The sequence below is a fragment of the Symphalangus syndactylus genome, chromosome 11 (assembly GCF_028878055.3).
Source record: "Symphalangus syndactylus isolate Jambi chromosome 11, NHGRI_mSymSyn1-v2.1_pri, whole genome shotgun sequence".
NCBI lineage: Eukaryota > Metazoa > Chordata > Mammalia > Primates > Hylobatidae > Symphalangus > Symphalangus syndactylus.
The window spans coordinates 119,179,359-119,195,000 of NC_072433.2; the positions used below are offsets into that span (position 1 = coordinate 119,179,359).

Below are 15,642 nucleotides of genomic sequence, written 5' to 3' on the forward strand. Positions count from 1 at the left end.
AGCTTGATAGATTTGATATAAAAATTAAAAGCTCCTGTTTATCAAAAGGCAGAACTAAAATAGTGAAAAGACAAACCACAGAAGATATCTGCAAAATATATAACAAAGAACTTGTGTACATATTTTAAAATTTCTATGAATCAATAAGATGACTTGAAGAAACCTAATAACTAATAAACATGAAAAGTTGTTCAACATTATCAATAATGTTCAAATAGACACTATACATGTACTGTCTTAGGTAGAGCTGCTATAATAAAATACCATACATTGAATTAGAAACATTTATTTCTCATGGTTATGGAAACTGGAAAGTCCAAGATCAAGATGCTGGTAGGTTTGTTTCTGGTAAGGGCCCCCTGGTTCATAGACAGGCATCTTCTTGCTATGTGTTCCCATGGCAGAAAGAGGGCTGGGATCTCTTCAAAAGGGCACTAATCCCACTCATGTGGGCTCCATGCTTATGACCTAATTACCTCCCAAAGGTTCCACATCCTAATATCATCACATTGGGGGTTAAGATTTCAACATATGAATCTGGTGGGGGGACACAAACATTTAGTCCGTAACATGTACCAAGCTAGCTAAAATTCAAAAGTATGAAAATACTAAATATTGGAAAAGGTTGGGGTAATAAGAACTCTCATTTACTCCTGGTGAAAATGTGTATAACCACCTTGGAATACATTATTTAGTAAAGTTGGAACACCATTAAGATTCCACATTTCCACTCCTAGATATATATCCTACAGAAATATGTGTTTATATGTGCACCAGGAATCATGTATAAAAATGTTTATCACAGCATTATTCACAATATACAAAGACTGAAATCAATTCCAGTGTTTATCAGCAGCATACTGGCTGTATTATGGTATAGTCCTACAATAAGCATTAACAAAACTGAATGTACTATAATGATTAAAACAAACTACAGCTACACAAGCAACACAGATGAATCTTAAAACAATGTTGAACAAAAGAAGTCACATACCCAAAAATATTTACTCTCATTCTATTAGTAAAAGTTCAAAATCAGGGAAAACAGAATAACTACTTATTTAGGGATCTAATCATAGATGGTAAAACTATAAAGACAAGCAAAGGAATGAGTACCACATATCACAAGACAATGAGTTATCTCCAAAGTGCTGGGGGCAGTGAAGGAGATGCGATCCAGGAGGGGTTCCCAAGGGGCTCCTGAGGTATTGACTTGAGAACATTTTTTTTTTTTTTTTTTTTTTTTTTGAGACAGAGTCTCGCTCTGTTGCCCGGGCTGGAGTGCAGTGGCACAATCTCGGTTCACTGCAAGCTCCGACTCCCGGGTTCACGCCATGCTCCTGCCTCAGCCTCTCCGAGTAGCTGGGACTACAGGCGCCCGCCACCACGCCCGGCTAATTTTTTTTTGTATTTTTAGTAGAGACGGGGTTTCACCATGGTCTCAATCTCCTGACCTCGTGATCCGCCTGCCTCGGCCTCCCAAAGTGCTGGGATTACAAGCGTGAGCCACCGCGCCCGGCCGAGAATGTTCTCTTTTCTAACTTGGTGTTGACACAGGTGCTCCTGCTTACCTTCATATTTTTTTAAGTATACATCTATGTATCATGAACAATTCTTATCTCAAAATTTAAAAATAAATTACACATTATAACAGCATTACAATCATGAACACATGTGCTATGTCCTCTGGGAGACAAAGAGAAACTATTTACCCTACTTTCCAGAAAAGGACACTGACACTTAGAGGAGACACAAGTGTTGAAATCAGGTCTGAAATCCAAGACCCAAGATGCTTTTTTGCTACTAAAGCATTCATTATCCAGACTCTACCTGCATAGGAAATGATGAACCTGGTAAAAGCTTCCAGTCTTAAAAATACTCCAAGTAAGGCTCTTTAAGGCTTCTGGCAGGGACATTTTATTTTTTGGTAAAGCAACAATAGATAGAAATGCCATAAAAACAAACATGTAAACAAGGTATCAGAACTTTGGTTCATTGAAACATCTCACACCTAAAACACCTGAGGTACAAAAGACACCTTGCTAGGCGCTAGACAGCTAACTCTGCTGCAGCCACTTTGATCCTAGCCTTGGGGCCAGGGATGGCACAGGCTGAATGGAAGGGCTGGGACTTCAGTCACACAGGACTCGCCCTAGTATGGTCTCCCTCTGCTCCAGACAAACATTCATTTCTCCAAAAACCAGCCTGATAGAAACTGGAACATACAAAGGTGTCTGTCACGTTGACGTGGGCTGCAGGACCAGGAAGGGGAAGGACAGAAAAGGATGTCAGTCAACTTCTGTTGATCCACAAGGTCTCAAGAACTCCTGTCCTCGTTCATGGAACCACTTATTGGAGACTGTGAAAAGAAAGCAAGCATGTTACAATACTATTGGTCAGTTTACTAGCCTGAATGAACAACTGCTTCATGATGACCCCTGCACTGTGCCCTGGAATCAGACACAAATAAGACAAGACATGATCTCAGGCCTCAATTTGCTGATGAATTGGTGAGGAAGACACATGTAAACAGATAATTGTATGAAATTCTGCCAGTGGGACAAGATACATGTGTGCAGGTTGCCATGGGAATAGCACCCAAGGGCATCTAATCATGCCCTTTCATGCCCATGACCTTTGATGCCCTTTGGCTCTATTCCCATGGCAACCTGCACATGTTTCTTGCTCTTAGAGGGAAGAGGAAATCCTAGAGCTAGAATATAAAGCTACTTAGAAGTTATCCTGGGAAGAAGATGGACATACCCAGATGGTTCTCTCACCAAGAGGGTCCCAGGAGTGACAACAGGATGAGAAAGTAATCAAGGCAGGAGCCACCTTGACGTGTGCTGGGGACTCAAGAGGCCTAATATTACTGGGAGGTGGCAGGTAGAAACTGAGAGGTAGGGTGTGAGGATGAGGAAGCCTGTCAGCATTGCAGAGGTGTTGGACGTTAACCTCAGGAGCCGTGGGCCAGCCGATCCAGTCTTTATGCCATGGGCACAAGAACAACAGAGCTGCTGCCAGCACTATCGCCTCACGCCGTATCTTCAAACACACAGGTACCATGATTCTGTTCCTCATAGACTCTCTCATAATGAATAAAAATTTTATTTCAATGCACTACTGAAGTTACAGAGCTTTTAAAATATAAAGTAATACATGTACTTCACTGAAAAAAATAAAATTGTCACAAGGCTTATAATGATAAACAGCAATCTCCTAAGCCTCTCCTTCCCATCCCTAATCCCCACTCCCAGGGAACATTAAACTCCTCTAGCTGTTTCTTCTGATATTTAACCTCATTTTTCTAGATAAGATGCTTAGAGTTTTATTCCTTGACTTTCAACTTTGGTTCTTTTATTTTATCCCTAAAACACAAACTCATCCCCTCCCATCTTTCCAGTATAGGTAAATCACAAGTTTTAGTTAAAGTAATACTTGGTGTGTACATAATTATATCATGTGTTACACCTGAGCCATCTAGTATATTATACTTACATTTCTTTTCTTGTACAACTTTTTTTTCCCCTGAATTTGGCAATTGCCTTGTTTTCTTTTTCATATGCTTAATTATCTGTGAACCTATCACTATCTTCAAAACTCTCCAAGGGGGCTACACACTCATCTCCTTACAAACACTACCTGTCATATCCTGGTTTGAGCCTCTCCAAGGCTCACAACTGCTCCCAGGATAAGGCTCAAGCTTAAGCCTCTGCAGTTTTGTCCCAGCCTCCAGCTTCATCTCCTGGCCCCTGTGCCACAGGCCTCCCTTTCTTCAAGTGACAAGGGAGCCAGCCCCCACACCCATATGCTGGTTTTAGCCTGTGCCTCCATCCATATAGGCCTTGTTTGCCTGAGACACTCTTTGCCCTCACTGCTTCCAGCTTTCCACTCTGCTCCCTCAGAAGCCTTGCCAGAGGGTCCTGGACCTATGGTGCTTATGCAGTTGTTCGTCCTCAGGCCTTCTTCAGCTCCCTGTGTATCTCTGAGGGTTTCCAACCAGCTGCCTTGGCATTTACCAGCTGCAATGGACATTGCATGGCTGGATGGTAGTAACAGCAGAAAAAAACCAAAGAAGGGAGACAGTCTCAGCAAATTTGGCAGCAGTTGCCTCCCAGCTCAGAATCTAAGGCCAATAAGCAAAGCCCAGCTCAGAATCTAAGGCCAATAAGCAAAGCCCAACACCAACACTACCCCTTAAGACACTCACCCCACTTGCAGCCCACAAGCACAGGGCAGGCAGCATGTCTTGTTCGGTAGTCACCTTCCCCGCTCCGCAAGAGGTTGTACCAGAACACAGCTGTACCCTGGGAAAGAGATGGCCTTTCAGAACACATTCTTAAGAGACTGTGCTCGGGGACCTGACCGCAAGCATCACAGAAGCTCTGCCCTGAGAAGAAACACCCTCATTTTCCCATGGACGGGGGATAGGGCTCTGGGACTCCAGCAATAGAGACATTTCCCAGAAAGCACCTACCTTTCTGGGGTAGAAGTCTGGGAAATCACCCGCCCCTGAAAGGGCTTCCCTCCCTGTCCTTTCTTCACAGGGAGAAGCTGGGGCTACCAGGTCAGACCCCAGGTGGGCTAAGGCACATCACAGTGACAATCAGGCAGGCCAGGTAATGGTACTGGGGGACATGGACAAAGTAAAGTCTGAGCCTTGCTCTGACCCACAAGAATCAGACCCACAAGCCTTCTGACCCACAAGAATCAGAACTTACCTTCTTAGGCCAAATTGCAGCCCCCAGATCAGGGAAGACGGTGGCACCACCAGCTTCTACATCACTCATCTAGAAATATAAGACATAGAGCTTGACCCTCCTACCCAAGGCTCTCAGAGCAACTGAGCCACAAAGGACATGACAAGGTATACAGATTGCCCTTCTCTCAGCATGAGTGACACTGCTTTGTGTCTGCTCCATGGCCAGCCCTTTAGCCAAAAAAGGCTCTTCCCATGCCTATTTAACCAGTGTGATTCATTAGAACAGTCTCCATGTCATGAGTGTTCAAGAGTTGAGGCCCACAGGAGACCCACATCTGGGCTGTCCTTGGATGAAAATAATCTGAGTCTGTACTCAGAAAATGCCTGTTCTGACCCCCACCCTTTGAATCCCCATCTAGCCTTGGCCTTGCCTAAGCCACTGTACTCACCAAAGTGCCCTGACCAGGTGCTCCCTACTGTTTCCAACACCATGTGCAATCCCCACTGCAGCTGTGTTTCTCTGGCTCTAGTAGTTTGCTGCTCTAGTCAGACCTTCACCTTCCCAGAGTAGCCACCCTTCCTGGGGCCAACTGAGTTGGAAGGTGGAGCACTGTGTCTCTAGAGGCCCTGCTTTCTCCCATGGTAAGGCCTTAGACTACATTGAACACAAGGTCCACACTAGCAAGGCTGCACTCGTGCCCACAGAGCATGCTTTGACTCATGGCCAAAGCACTACTTCTTTCCCATCTGGCTCTCTTACTTTTTTTGTCCATAATGTAATAAAAATTGGAGCTAAAAAATATTTCCACAGGACACATACCAGACTCACTGAAGGGTACTTGACAGACATATGGTAAATGAATAAGACAAAAAGCTCTGATGGCTTCTCACAGCCCTGTGGATCCAACTCAGATTATTTTCTAGAAGGCCCTGTCAGTCTCACTAGCCTCTCTCCAGACACACCAGCCTTTTTCTATTTTTCCAACATCTCAAGCTCCTTTTCTCTTACAGGACTACATACACTCTCTCTTCTGCCAGAAATCATGTTCTACCAGCTAATTTCCACTCAACTTTTAAGTCTCAACTGATAAGTTACTTCCAAAGAGAGGCCTCCACTAAACCCCAAGCCTGGGGTTCACAGCACCTGTCTCCATAACTACATAATAATCTCTCTGATGTTTAGGCTGGGTGCGGTGGCTCATGCCTGTAATGCCAGCACTTTCGGAGGCCAAGGCGGGTGGATCACTTGAGGTCAGGAGCTTGAGACCAGTCTGGCCAAGATGGTGAAACCTCATCTCTATTAAAAATACAAAAATTAGCTGGTCGTGGTGGTGCACGCCTATAATCCCAGCTACTTGGGAGGATGAGGCAGGAGAATCGCTTGAACCTGGGAGGCAGAGGTTGCAGTAAGCTGAGATCACGCCGCTGCACTCCAGCCTGGGCAACAGAGGGAGACTCTGTCTCAAAAAAAAAAAAAAAAAAAAAGAAGAAGAAGAATCTCTCTGATGTTTAAAATAAGTCTCTCGTATTGGACCTCAGGCACCACAAGAGAGACCACATATGTTCTGCTCACCAGCATGTGCACAACACAATCCCCAGCATGTAATAACCACACAATAAAAGCGTAAAAGGAAAAAACGGACATAGGCTTCTGTCTCTTAAGTTACTTTACTGCCTCTATGCCTCTTTAGAGCTGGCTCCTGAGGTCAGGAGTTTAAGACCAGCCTGGCCAACATGGTGAAACCCTATCTCTACTAAAAATACAAAAATTAGCCAGGCGTGGTGGCTAGCGCCTATAATCCCAGCTGCTTGGGAGGCTGAGGTACGAGAATCGCTCGAACCTGGGAAGCTGAGGTTGCAGTGAGCCGAGATCCCACCACTGCACTCCAGTCTGAGTGACAGAGCAAGACTCCATGTCAAAAAAAAAAAAAAAAGGAGCCAGAATATGCTACAACATGGATAAACCTTGAGGACATTATGCACCAGCCACACAAAAAGACAAGTATTAATACTTTGATTCCATTTATTTAAGTAACCAAAATCAGAGACAGAAAGCAGAATGGTGGCTGCCAGGAGCTGCAGGAGGGAAACCTGGAATTATTGCTTAATGGGTACAGTTTCAGTTTTAGATGATGAAAATAGATGGAAATGAATGGTGGTGATGCTTGCACACTATGAATGTATTTAATACCACTGAACTATACATTTAAAAAATGGTTAAGATGGTAAGTTTCATGTTATGTCTATTTTATCACAATTTTAAACACTGGGGAATAAAATAGGAGCCAGGAATGTTAAAGTCCTGGTGGTGGCAGTGGGGAAATGAATAGAAATAGAGGCCACTCTCCCTACAGCAGCCAAGAAGGGTGCTGAGAGCCAGAAGGACATGACCATTACTTAATAGCAGACGATGTCAGCCCTGATGGCGGTGGGATATAAGGCAGCCCTCTGGACCCAGAGTCCCCTTAGGGCCCATCAGCACACGTCATACTCACGTAGTTTAAGAAAGTGGCCACACGATTCCCTGTCCCTAAATGCTTGAAAGTATCTCGCTCATCATTCTACAAAATTAAGTGAGAATGAACAGGCGGGCCTGGACCCAGTACTTACGTAGTTAAGAAACGTCGCTAACCTATTCCCCTCTGTTTTCAGGCCGCTGTCAAAGGGTCGCTGCAACAGACAACAACTTTCACTCAAGTTTACAACAGGCTTCATCCACCACCCACAAGACTAGGACCAAAAGGGTCAAGGGAAGGTAATAAGTGTGTGTTCCATAAATCAGCCTGGAACATGTGCCAAGGCTGCAAAGAAAATTCTGGCTAGGGCATGGGGTTGGTGGGGAAGAGGAAAAGGGACAAGAACAGTTTTCACAAAGACCTAGTGAGGCTCCTTGCTTTAGAATTAGGGCAAAGGGTGACAGAGTTAGGGAAGGGGACGAACTCTCTCTATAGGGGAGACAGCCAGGCTCCACTGCGTTCTGCAGGACCCTTGGCTCCAGATTTGGGATTCACCAGTAACGAAGAGTTTCCCCTGGTGATGCAGAGGTGGAGGGAGGACAAGGGGTGGGGGTACTGATGTGGAGGCTGAAATGCTCCTAGAAGCTCCACCCTTCTCAAATCAGCTAGAGCCCTTTGAAAGCACCTGTGATTTAGGCCTTACCCTAGAGAAGTCGAAGTGCGGTTCATATTGTCCTCCCACTCCATAATTTGCAACCTGTGGGAAATAACAGCATTAGACCTTGCAAGCAGCATGAACAGCTCTGTAGCAGCCCATCACTCTAAGGATACCATATTCCCAGGCCTGAAAACAACCAGAACTCCTAAGAGCAGCCTCTCTAAGGGGAAGACAACCATGCCCTGCCAGCACAGGCAGAGCAAACATCACAAACAAGTCTATAGTTCTGTCCAAGAGTAAGGCTGCAGCACAAATGTGGTTTCCCAAACAAAACAAGATGGGTGAACTGCATATGATCACTGAGGAAAAGCTCCAGCCCTTCATGGACACTCAGACAGCAGCAACGGGAGTACTGCTTGAGGCAGGCCCTGGCCTGGACCCAGTTGGTTTGGGACATATTAAGAAAGTAATCCAGAGGAAAGTGAGTAACAAATTTAAGATGAGGATTTTCTTTTTTAAACTAGTTTTGGAGGTACTCAGCACCCGGCACTGTTCCTACCACCTCTGCTATTCCTGGTAAGACTGAGCAGGGCAGACTCCCACAGTGGTCTACTGCATGGAGTGAAACAGCACAACATGGGTGGCCAGCTGCCGGGCAGTCAAGAATTACCGTGCTACATCAGCATCCCCAGTGTGACCCTGGACCTCAAGTAACATCTGAGCAACTACCAGGTGTCATAAATTGGATTAGAAATTGTAAATGCCTTTGTGGACAGCTTATCAGAACAATGGAAAGTCCTAAATCACAATTATTGTCTCAGCTTCAGTAGACAGAATGAGAGACAAGGTTAAAGATGAAGCACAGAATCTGATATGGAAGCTGATGGATCAAGCAGCACCACCAATGTCCATCTGGGAACAGCTGGCTATTGTGTCTCACTGAAAACATAAAAACCTCTGGGGCTAGGCCATAAGTTCTCAGAAAGTTGGTATTTTTTGTATATCCTTTTCTGCAATCCCAACAGTCAGGTGAGAGATGCTACAAGAGTAGCAATAACAGAGACCTATAGAAACGTGGTATAGAAGCCAGGCGTGTTGGCTCACGCCTGTTATCCCAGCACTTTGGGAGAAGTGAGAGGATTGCTCGAGCTCAGAAGTTTGAGACCAGCCTGGGCAACATAGCAAGACCCCATCCGTTTCTACTAATGAAAAAATTAGCTGGGCACAGTGGCGTGCACCTGTAGTCCCAGCTACTCAGGAAGCTGAGGCAGAAGGATTGCTTGAGCCCAGGAGTTCAAGGGTTGCATTGAGCTATGACTACGCCACTGCACTCCAGCCTGGACAACAGAGCGAGACCCTGTTTCACATACACACACAAAAAGAAATGCAAGAAAGAAAGGGACAGTGGACTTTATAAGAGAGGAAATCCTCTTATTAGAGCACAAAATGTTGGTGGTATCATTTTCAGTGTCTGCAAAAATAAAAATTTTGATACAAAGCATGGATGAAAACATGTTGTCATCCAATGCTTCAGCCTTTAAGATTCCTGCACCAAAAATACCTGGAAATCCTGTCAACAGCACAAGGAAGCCTGGTTCAGCAGGTGGCCCTAAGGCTGGAGACGCATGTAAGGAGAGAAGTGCCAGAGCAGCTGAGAAAGCATATCTTTTTTTTGTAGTCAAGAGCTTGAAGAAAATTCTTTTCTCTTTTTTTTGGCGGGGGGCGGGGGTAGAGAGAGAGTCTCACTATGTTGCCCAGACTGGTCTCAAACTCCTGGCTTCGAGCAATCCTCCTGCCTTGGCCTCCCCAAGTACTGAGTTACAGATGTAAGCCACCACACCTGGCCTGGAAGAAAATTTTAAACATGACCATAACTGCTGTGCCAGTACACCCAGGAAAATTCAATTAGTGCTTGTTGCTGGAGCTGCAGAGTATGACTGCATTTTCCAATACTTCCACTTGTTAAATGGATTGCTTAAATTTACAGATCCCAGGCAGTGAAAGAAGTTGCATTGCGAGAGCTGGCTCATCTTCTAGGTTTGGAGAATTATATTTGCTCATGGTTCTGAAGCCACCGTACCTACACTCTTTAATACAGTTCCCAAATAAGTACAAAATGCATGGGACCATCTAGATTTGCAGCAGTAAGATTCCCTATCCAGGCATACTCAAGTCCCCAGGCTCATGCCTTTCATAACAAGCAACTGTACGTCAAGACTGATTCATGTGAGGAGGTATTCACTTAAATCTTTAGACTTACTATTGGAAGAGTGGAATCACTTATTTGAAAGACATGGGTATTTATGATGCTAAGGACAGAGTAAAGGCAAAATTAAAAAGGTCAGAAATCACTTTTCTGGTGAGGCTGAGACATCATGCAGCCAAACTTTTCAATCTTAGAGAATCCTAGAGGTGTAGCATCTCTTCTTCTCTATCAGATAAGCCCTCATCCAATTCACCAGAAAGCCTCAATTAACTTTTTCCATCAAAAGATCTACAGCAAACATGTCAGCTACAGCTGAAAGAATGTCCACAGATAGAAGAACCAGCTCCTTTCCAGAGGCCTGCAGCATTTCCAAAAGGACCTGGTGTGAGGGCTGTTGCTGGTGCCTAGGCATGTATCATACCACAAGCATTTCATATGGAGTAAGCACTTAGGGATACATGCTGAAATCCAGGTTCCTGTTCCCCAGACCATGAAGGTTGCTCCAGGTTCCTGTTCCCCAGACCAAGAAACCTTCAACACCACTGACTGGCAAAGGAAATGTCAAGACAGTTCCTAGGAGAAGAATGCAAACAAAAATGGCATCTCAACCACTTGGCAGCTGTAGTCTGAATTTCCAGAAGATCCTTAACTATAAAGCCCCTCTACCAAGAGGTCTGGCATTCAGGCCCCAGACAATTGAGCTACAACACAATGAGAGGCCAGACGAGATAAAGTCTGAATTGTAGCAGAGAAGTCTGTCCATAGGCAAGAAGCTGCTATCTTCCACGGGTGAGTGTAAGACAGGGATACAGTGAGTGCAGCTGCACAGCTAGCCAGGAAAGCAACAGAGCCACAGGTCCTGTCTACTCAGCCTCTTGGTCCAGGGTATGAAATCCGCCAAGCAGACTGTGGTCTTTGATCAGGACCACGAAAGTCCTGAAGACTTGCTCTGACACAGAGGAAGCAGTGGCAGATGTCTTTAAAAAACAAAACCAAAAACCTGCTGCAAGAAGATATGAGTCAAGACAATGCCAAGAGGGACTCATCTAGCACATCAAGAGCACCTATCAAAATGGTGGTGCTCTTACACATACGCAGCAAGTGGGAGATGAGGTAGAAGTCCTCCATGGATGTGCTTATCTGCAGAACTTATTTAAAAATTACAAAACACTAAGTTGAGCTGAACTGAAAAAAAAATATTAAAATTTCACAGTACTATTTGCAAGGTAATTAGTATGTTTTTTAAAACTCTGGTAGACTTCACACCAATCCATAAAGATTACCTTCAAAATTGATTTTCCAATTGCTGATGCAGCTACACAGAAAAAACAACAAAAAGAAGGCTGATTTGCTTAGGGGTGTCCAGGCAAAAGTTCAAAAAATCTTTTCCAAATGATCTTCAGTCAATATTCTAATGAGATCTATGGTAGATCAGACCCAAATGCCAATCCTAAAGGTAAAGGCTGCTATCTTTAAGTATACAGAAACTTTGGCCAAACAGAGAGACCCAGAGGCCACTAGAAAGATGCCAGTGAAACTTCTCTGACAGTGTCTCAGGTCATCCATTTTATAACAGAACACAGAAGTTCCAATATTTATAAGGGAACATAGCCAGTGCTGATTTGAACTCAATACCCAAGAGGACACTTTACTAAGCTTTACCCAAGAGGCTACTTTATTAAGGAGCTTTACCCAAAACCTTTCAGCAGGGTGCTGCCACGTTTCTTCAAAATCACCTCTGAATAAAGGCAGGAAGCCAGGGTCCCAGTGGGAGTACTTGGACAAGAACACTCCACCTGCACCAGCTTAACCAGTCCAGGCCTCTCACTTCCACCTACATATCACAGTGTAAGGTCCCCCAGACCCACCCCGCCTTTCTTTCTTTGTTCTGACTGAAAATCAGACTCCCTTGACAGTTCTGTGACCCAACCAGCTGCAGGTTTTTCCCTTCAGGCTGGAACACAAGCTGGAGTCTTCAACATTCCCAGGCACTGATGAAGGTGTTTAGGTTGTTACCCAAAACACTGAAAGAAATTAGCCCCAGCCCTGAGCCAAATTCCCTAAACCCTCAAATAAACTCCATACTCTGACCCCCTCACTGTGGAAATACTTAGGTAAAACAATTCTTGTCTCTTGCTGAACATTTTGAGGATTGCTGCAGCCCACTCTGCAAGTTCCCTAATAAATGCTGTGGACTGAAGACCCAGGGGTTTAGTGCCGCTCTCTTTGGATTCTCAACCGACCCCATCTTGGCAGTCCCTCATGGGAACTCCCCTGCTGCTGCTTTTGGAGCAACTTCAGTTGTGGTTCAGCAGGAGAAAACACACAGAATACTGTGACCTTCAAATGTATTTGATTATGACAGAGAACCATGGCCTCTGAAGCCATTTTTAGCTCTCTTAGAGATGTCCCTGAGACCATTCAGGATTTGAGCTTCTGTTGTCAAGAAGACATGAACGAACCTACCATAACTACCGCTGATCCCTAGCTTGCAGCACACTTGGGCACACAGCAGATGCTCAATAGATATTTGTTGAACACTAATTGTTGAAAGCCAGCAGGCGTGATTAATTCTGGTTTCCTAAAATGAGATCACTCCATATTCACAGCATTAGGCAGTAGTCATACAGTTGGGCCTCTTTTGGCCCAGTTCTGGACGCCTTGTTAGACCATCTAGCCACAAATACCCACTTCCCAACTCCTACAGTCCCAGGGACTATCTGTACCTGTAACAATTCTGCAGTCTTTACTGTTAACCCTGTGATGTGCTGCATCCGACGATTTACTCGGGCCACAACAGGGTCATCGTCTTCCTCTAGCCAGGAGCTGGGCAAAAAGGGTAGAGAAAAGAAGATGGAAGGGCAGGCTTCGATGAGGTCCTGCACTCTGTCCCCAGAGTCAGGGTCAGCATGAACAGGCAGTACAGGGTGCCCGCTGCAAGGGGGTGAGGAGGTGCCAGCAGGCAGGAAAAGGCAAGGCACCCATCCCTAGGGTAGGCACTGAGGAGTCCTGAAGTTGGGGCTTGAGCAGCTACCAACCCCTGCTCTTTGCTTACCTTTTGGAAACCCGGTAGCTGGCGACAGTGAGGACTCCTGTCTTGGGATCACGAACAGTGGCTCGTGCAAGCTAGAAGGAAGGCGGAGAGGGAAGACTTGATTTGTTTGTTTGTTTTGCCTTGAATATTTTCCCAGAGAGCACTGGGACCAGATTTGCTGCCATGCTAGTGGAGGAAGCTTTGCAGCCAATGGCTCTAGCCAAGGCCCCAAGATCCTGCAGGCCAGTTGAGGGCAAGAGTCTGAGGCCTCCACATTCCCAATCTGCAATCAGTTCCTGGCTATTGCCCTGCATAATTCTGCGTTGCCTGCAGAATTATGCCTGCCTTGTCTATCCATGCATCTGCCTGGCTAGCCCCTTTCCTTGCCAGGCCCACATACCACCTCTGCCTGAGCACAGCCTGAGCTTAGCTACTCCCACCATATTCAGACTGTGCTACCATCCCTGAGCATCCGCCTTATGTACTTCTCTCAACTCGGTCAAGTTCCACCATACTTCCGAACCTCAGTGGGCTCCTCTGCCAAGAAACCCATCCAAACACTCTCCTGCTGCACCACCTCACACTGGGTTCCCACAGCCTCAAGAAGCAAAGACAGATGGCACAGTTTTCGCTTCCTTGGGATCCTTACGAGTAAGATGATAAAACCAGGAAAAGATTCTGTAAGTTAAAATAAGTGAACCATTGCCTGGAAGCCACCCACTCACACATGTATACACTATACACGCACTCCCGGCATCTACTTCATCTCCCCCAGCCTCCAGAGTCAGGCTTAGTGAAACCCCAAGGGGGACTCACCGCCCAGAGCCAGCCAACATGGCAAAGGTCCATGTGCTTCAGCTGTGGACTGTCCTAATGACCTCACATGGGTGGGGCCACAGGCCCAGGTACTCCCACCCCAACACACTTCCCCTTGATTTCAATAAATATTGATGAGTGCCTCCTTTGTGCCTGGCACTATGCTAGGTAACTGAGACATGGCCCTTGCACTCCTACAACTCAGTCAAGTGGGGAAAGCAGAAAACCAGCCAGGTAACTGCAGCACAGCATGGGTGAACCTACCATCCTGTGGAAGCTCAGGGTATAGTGTCAAGAATAGCTTCCTAGGGGAGGAGACCACCTAGCTGAGGCCTGAAAGGGGAACATGAGTTATCCAAGTAGAGGAATATTACAGGAACAGGGAAAGAGCAGCAATCCAGAAGCCTGGGAATGAAAATGGGTGTTGCAGTAGGTGTGGATTAAAGGTTATAGGAACTAGTAAGACAGAACAGGCTGAAGAGACAAGCAGGGGCTAGGAACTAGATGCAACCTTGTGGCCAACAAGAAATGGGGAAGGCTTTATGCAGGGGAGGGACACTCAAAATGTGAATGTAAAATGGATCACTGTGAATACCTCATGGATAATTGACTAATGAGGGACCAGAGTGGGGACCAGAGGCTAGTGAGGCCACGGCAGAGGTCAGGGCAAGAGATGATGGTGGCCCGGGCCAGGTGGTGGCAGAGGGATGGAGAGGAGTAGATGGAACAGAAGGCTAGTAAGGGGGCAAGATGGACCAACCTGGACACTGTGCTGCTATGGCATCATCTGGTAAGATGGCCAGCGCAAGCAGGACAGACGGCTCCCAAGCTCCTCCTCATGGCCCTTCCTGAGCTCCAGCTCATGTCAGTCCCTCCCTGAAAACTGCAGCCACAGCCAGACCCCATCCAAACATCTGTGCCTCAGCATTGGCCTGACACCCACGAAGAGGCTCTGAGCAGCTGTGCTCTGCCCCAGGGGAAGCACAGGGCTATTTTGAAAGCAGGCCAGAGAACCCACAGACAGCTGCCAGGCATTCCCCACAGGCCAAGTTAAGCTCATTGGCTCTACTTCAAAGCCAGACTAGCATCTGTCCCTCACAGTCTCCGGAAAGGAGGGGTCAGCTTATCTTTGAATAGAAGCCATGTTAAGGGCCAAACACGTTTGCCAACCTTGTTTGGCTCTTCACATGGCTTCTATTCAAATATATCTTTTCCTAACACTACCCCCTGGCCAGCCACACACATGTGTACACATATGCACACATGCACAGAGAAATGTTCTCAATGTCTGGAACTGAAGAACAGGTAAGAAATCTCTCAGGAAATCCTGGCACAACCAACAAAGTAGTTGTCTTTCCTGGAGGACTCTGGAGCTGAGTAGAAAGGGGAGTCCTAGTCCCCATTCTCCAAACATCTGGCTAGCCCCCTCCCTCAGCCACATCGATGATGCCAACCACTGACTCAAAGCCCTAGATGTCCTAGTACCTCAAGCCAAAGTTGTTCCAAGATGAGGTCCAGGGGCCAAGATAGGAACCTACTTCAGGTCTCTCCATGAGCATCGGGCCTCCTGGTCACCTCGGCCACTACAATTCTATTAGGAGCAGAGCAATAGAGAATCCAGCTAAATCTTCCCTCCCAATCATCAGTGATGGGACAGGGCAGCAAATAGGTCTCTTTGAAAGATGTCAAATGGGGAGCAAATCTTTTATGAACTAGAAACAAGAATAATTTTAAAATATGGCATATATACAAAACCAACAGCCAACTGCA

General features: G+C 45.9%; 1 protein-coding gene across 13 annotated transcripts in view; it reads right to left on the reverse strand.

Annotated features, from left to right (window-relative positions):
- Window positions 1-1,893: 1,893 nt before the first annotated feature.
- Window positions 1,894-15,642, reverse strand: part of P4HA2 (prolyl 4-hydroxylase subunit alpha 2) — a 35,653-nt gene continuing 21,904 nt past the window's right edge. For 7 of the 13 annotated variants that reach the window (XM_063613003.1, XM_063613006.1, XM_063613008.1 and 4 more), the window contains 7 exons: window positions 13,078-13,148; window positions 12,749-12,848; window positions 7,862-7,915; window positions 7,313-7,372; window positions 4,722-4,790; window positions 4,211-4,307; window positions 1,894-2,359 (listed from right to left, as the gene is read on the reverse strand). In XM_063613003.1, coding sequence (XP_063469073.1) covers window positions 2,289-2,359; window positions 4,211-4,307; window positions 4,722-4,790; window positions 7,313-7,372; window positions 7,862-7,915; window positions 12,749-12,848; window positions 13,078-13,148 — 522 coding nt within the window. In that variant the 3' untranslated portion in view covers window positions 1,894-2,288. Of the gene's footprint in view, window positions 2,360-4,210; window positions 4,308-4,721; window positions 4,791-7,197; window positions 7,264-7,312; window positions 7,373-7,861; window positions 7,916-12,748; window positions 12,849-13,077; window positions 13,149-15,642 lie in introns of all 13 variants that reach the window. The other 6 variants (XM_055299432.2, XM_063613000.1, XM_055299434.2 and 3 more) reach the window with 1 other exon arrangement.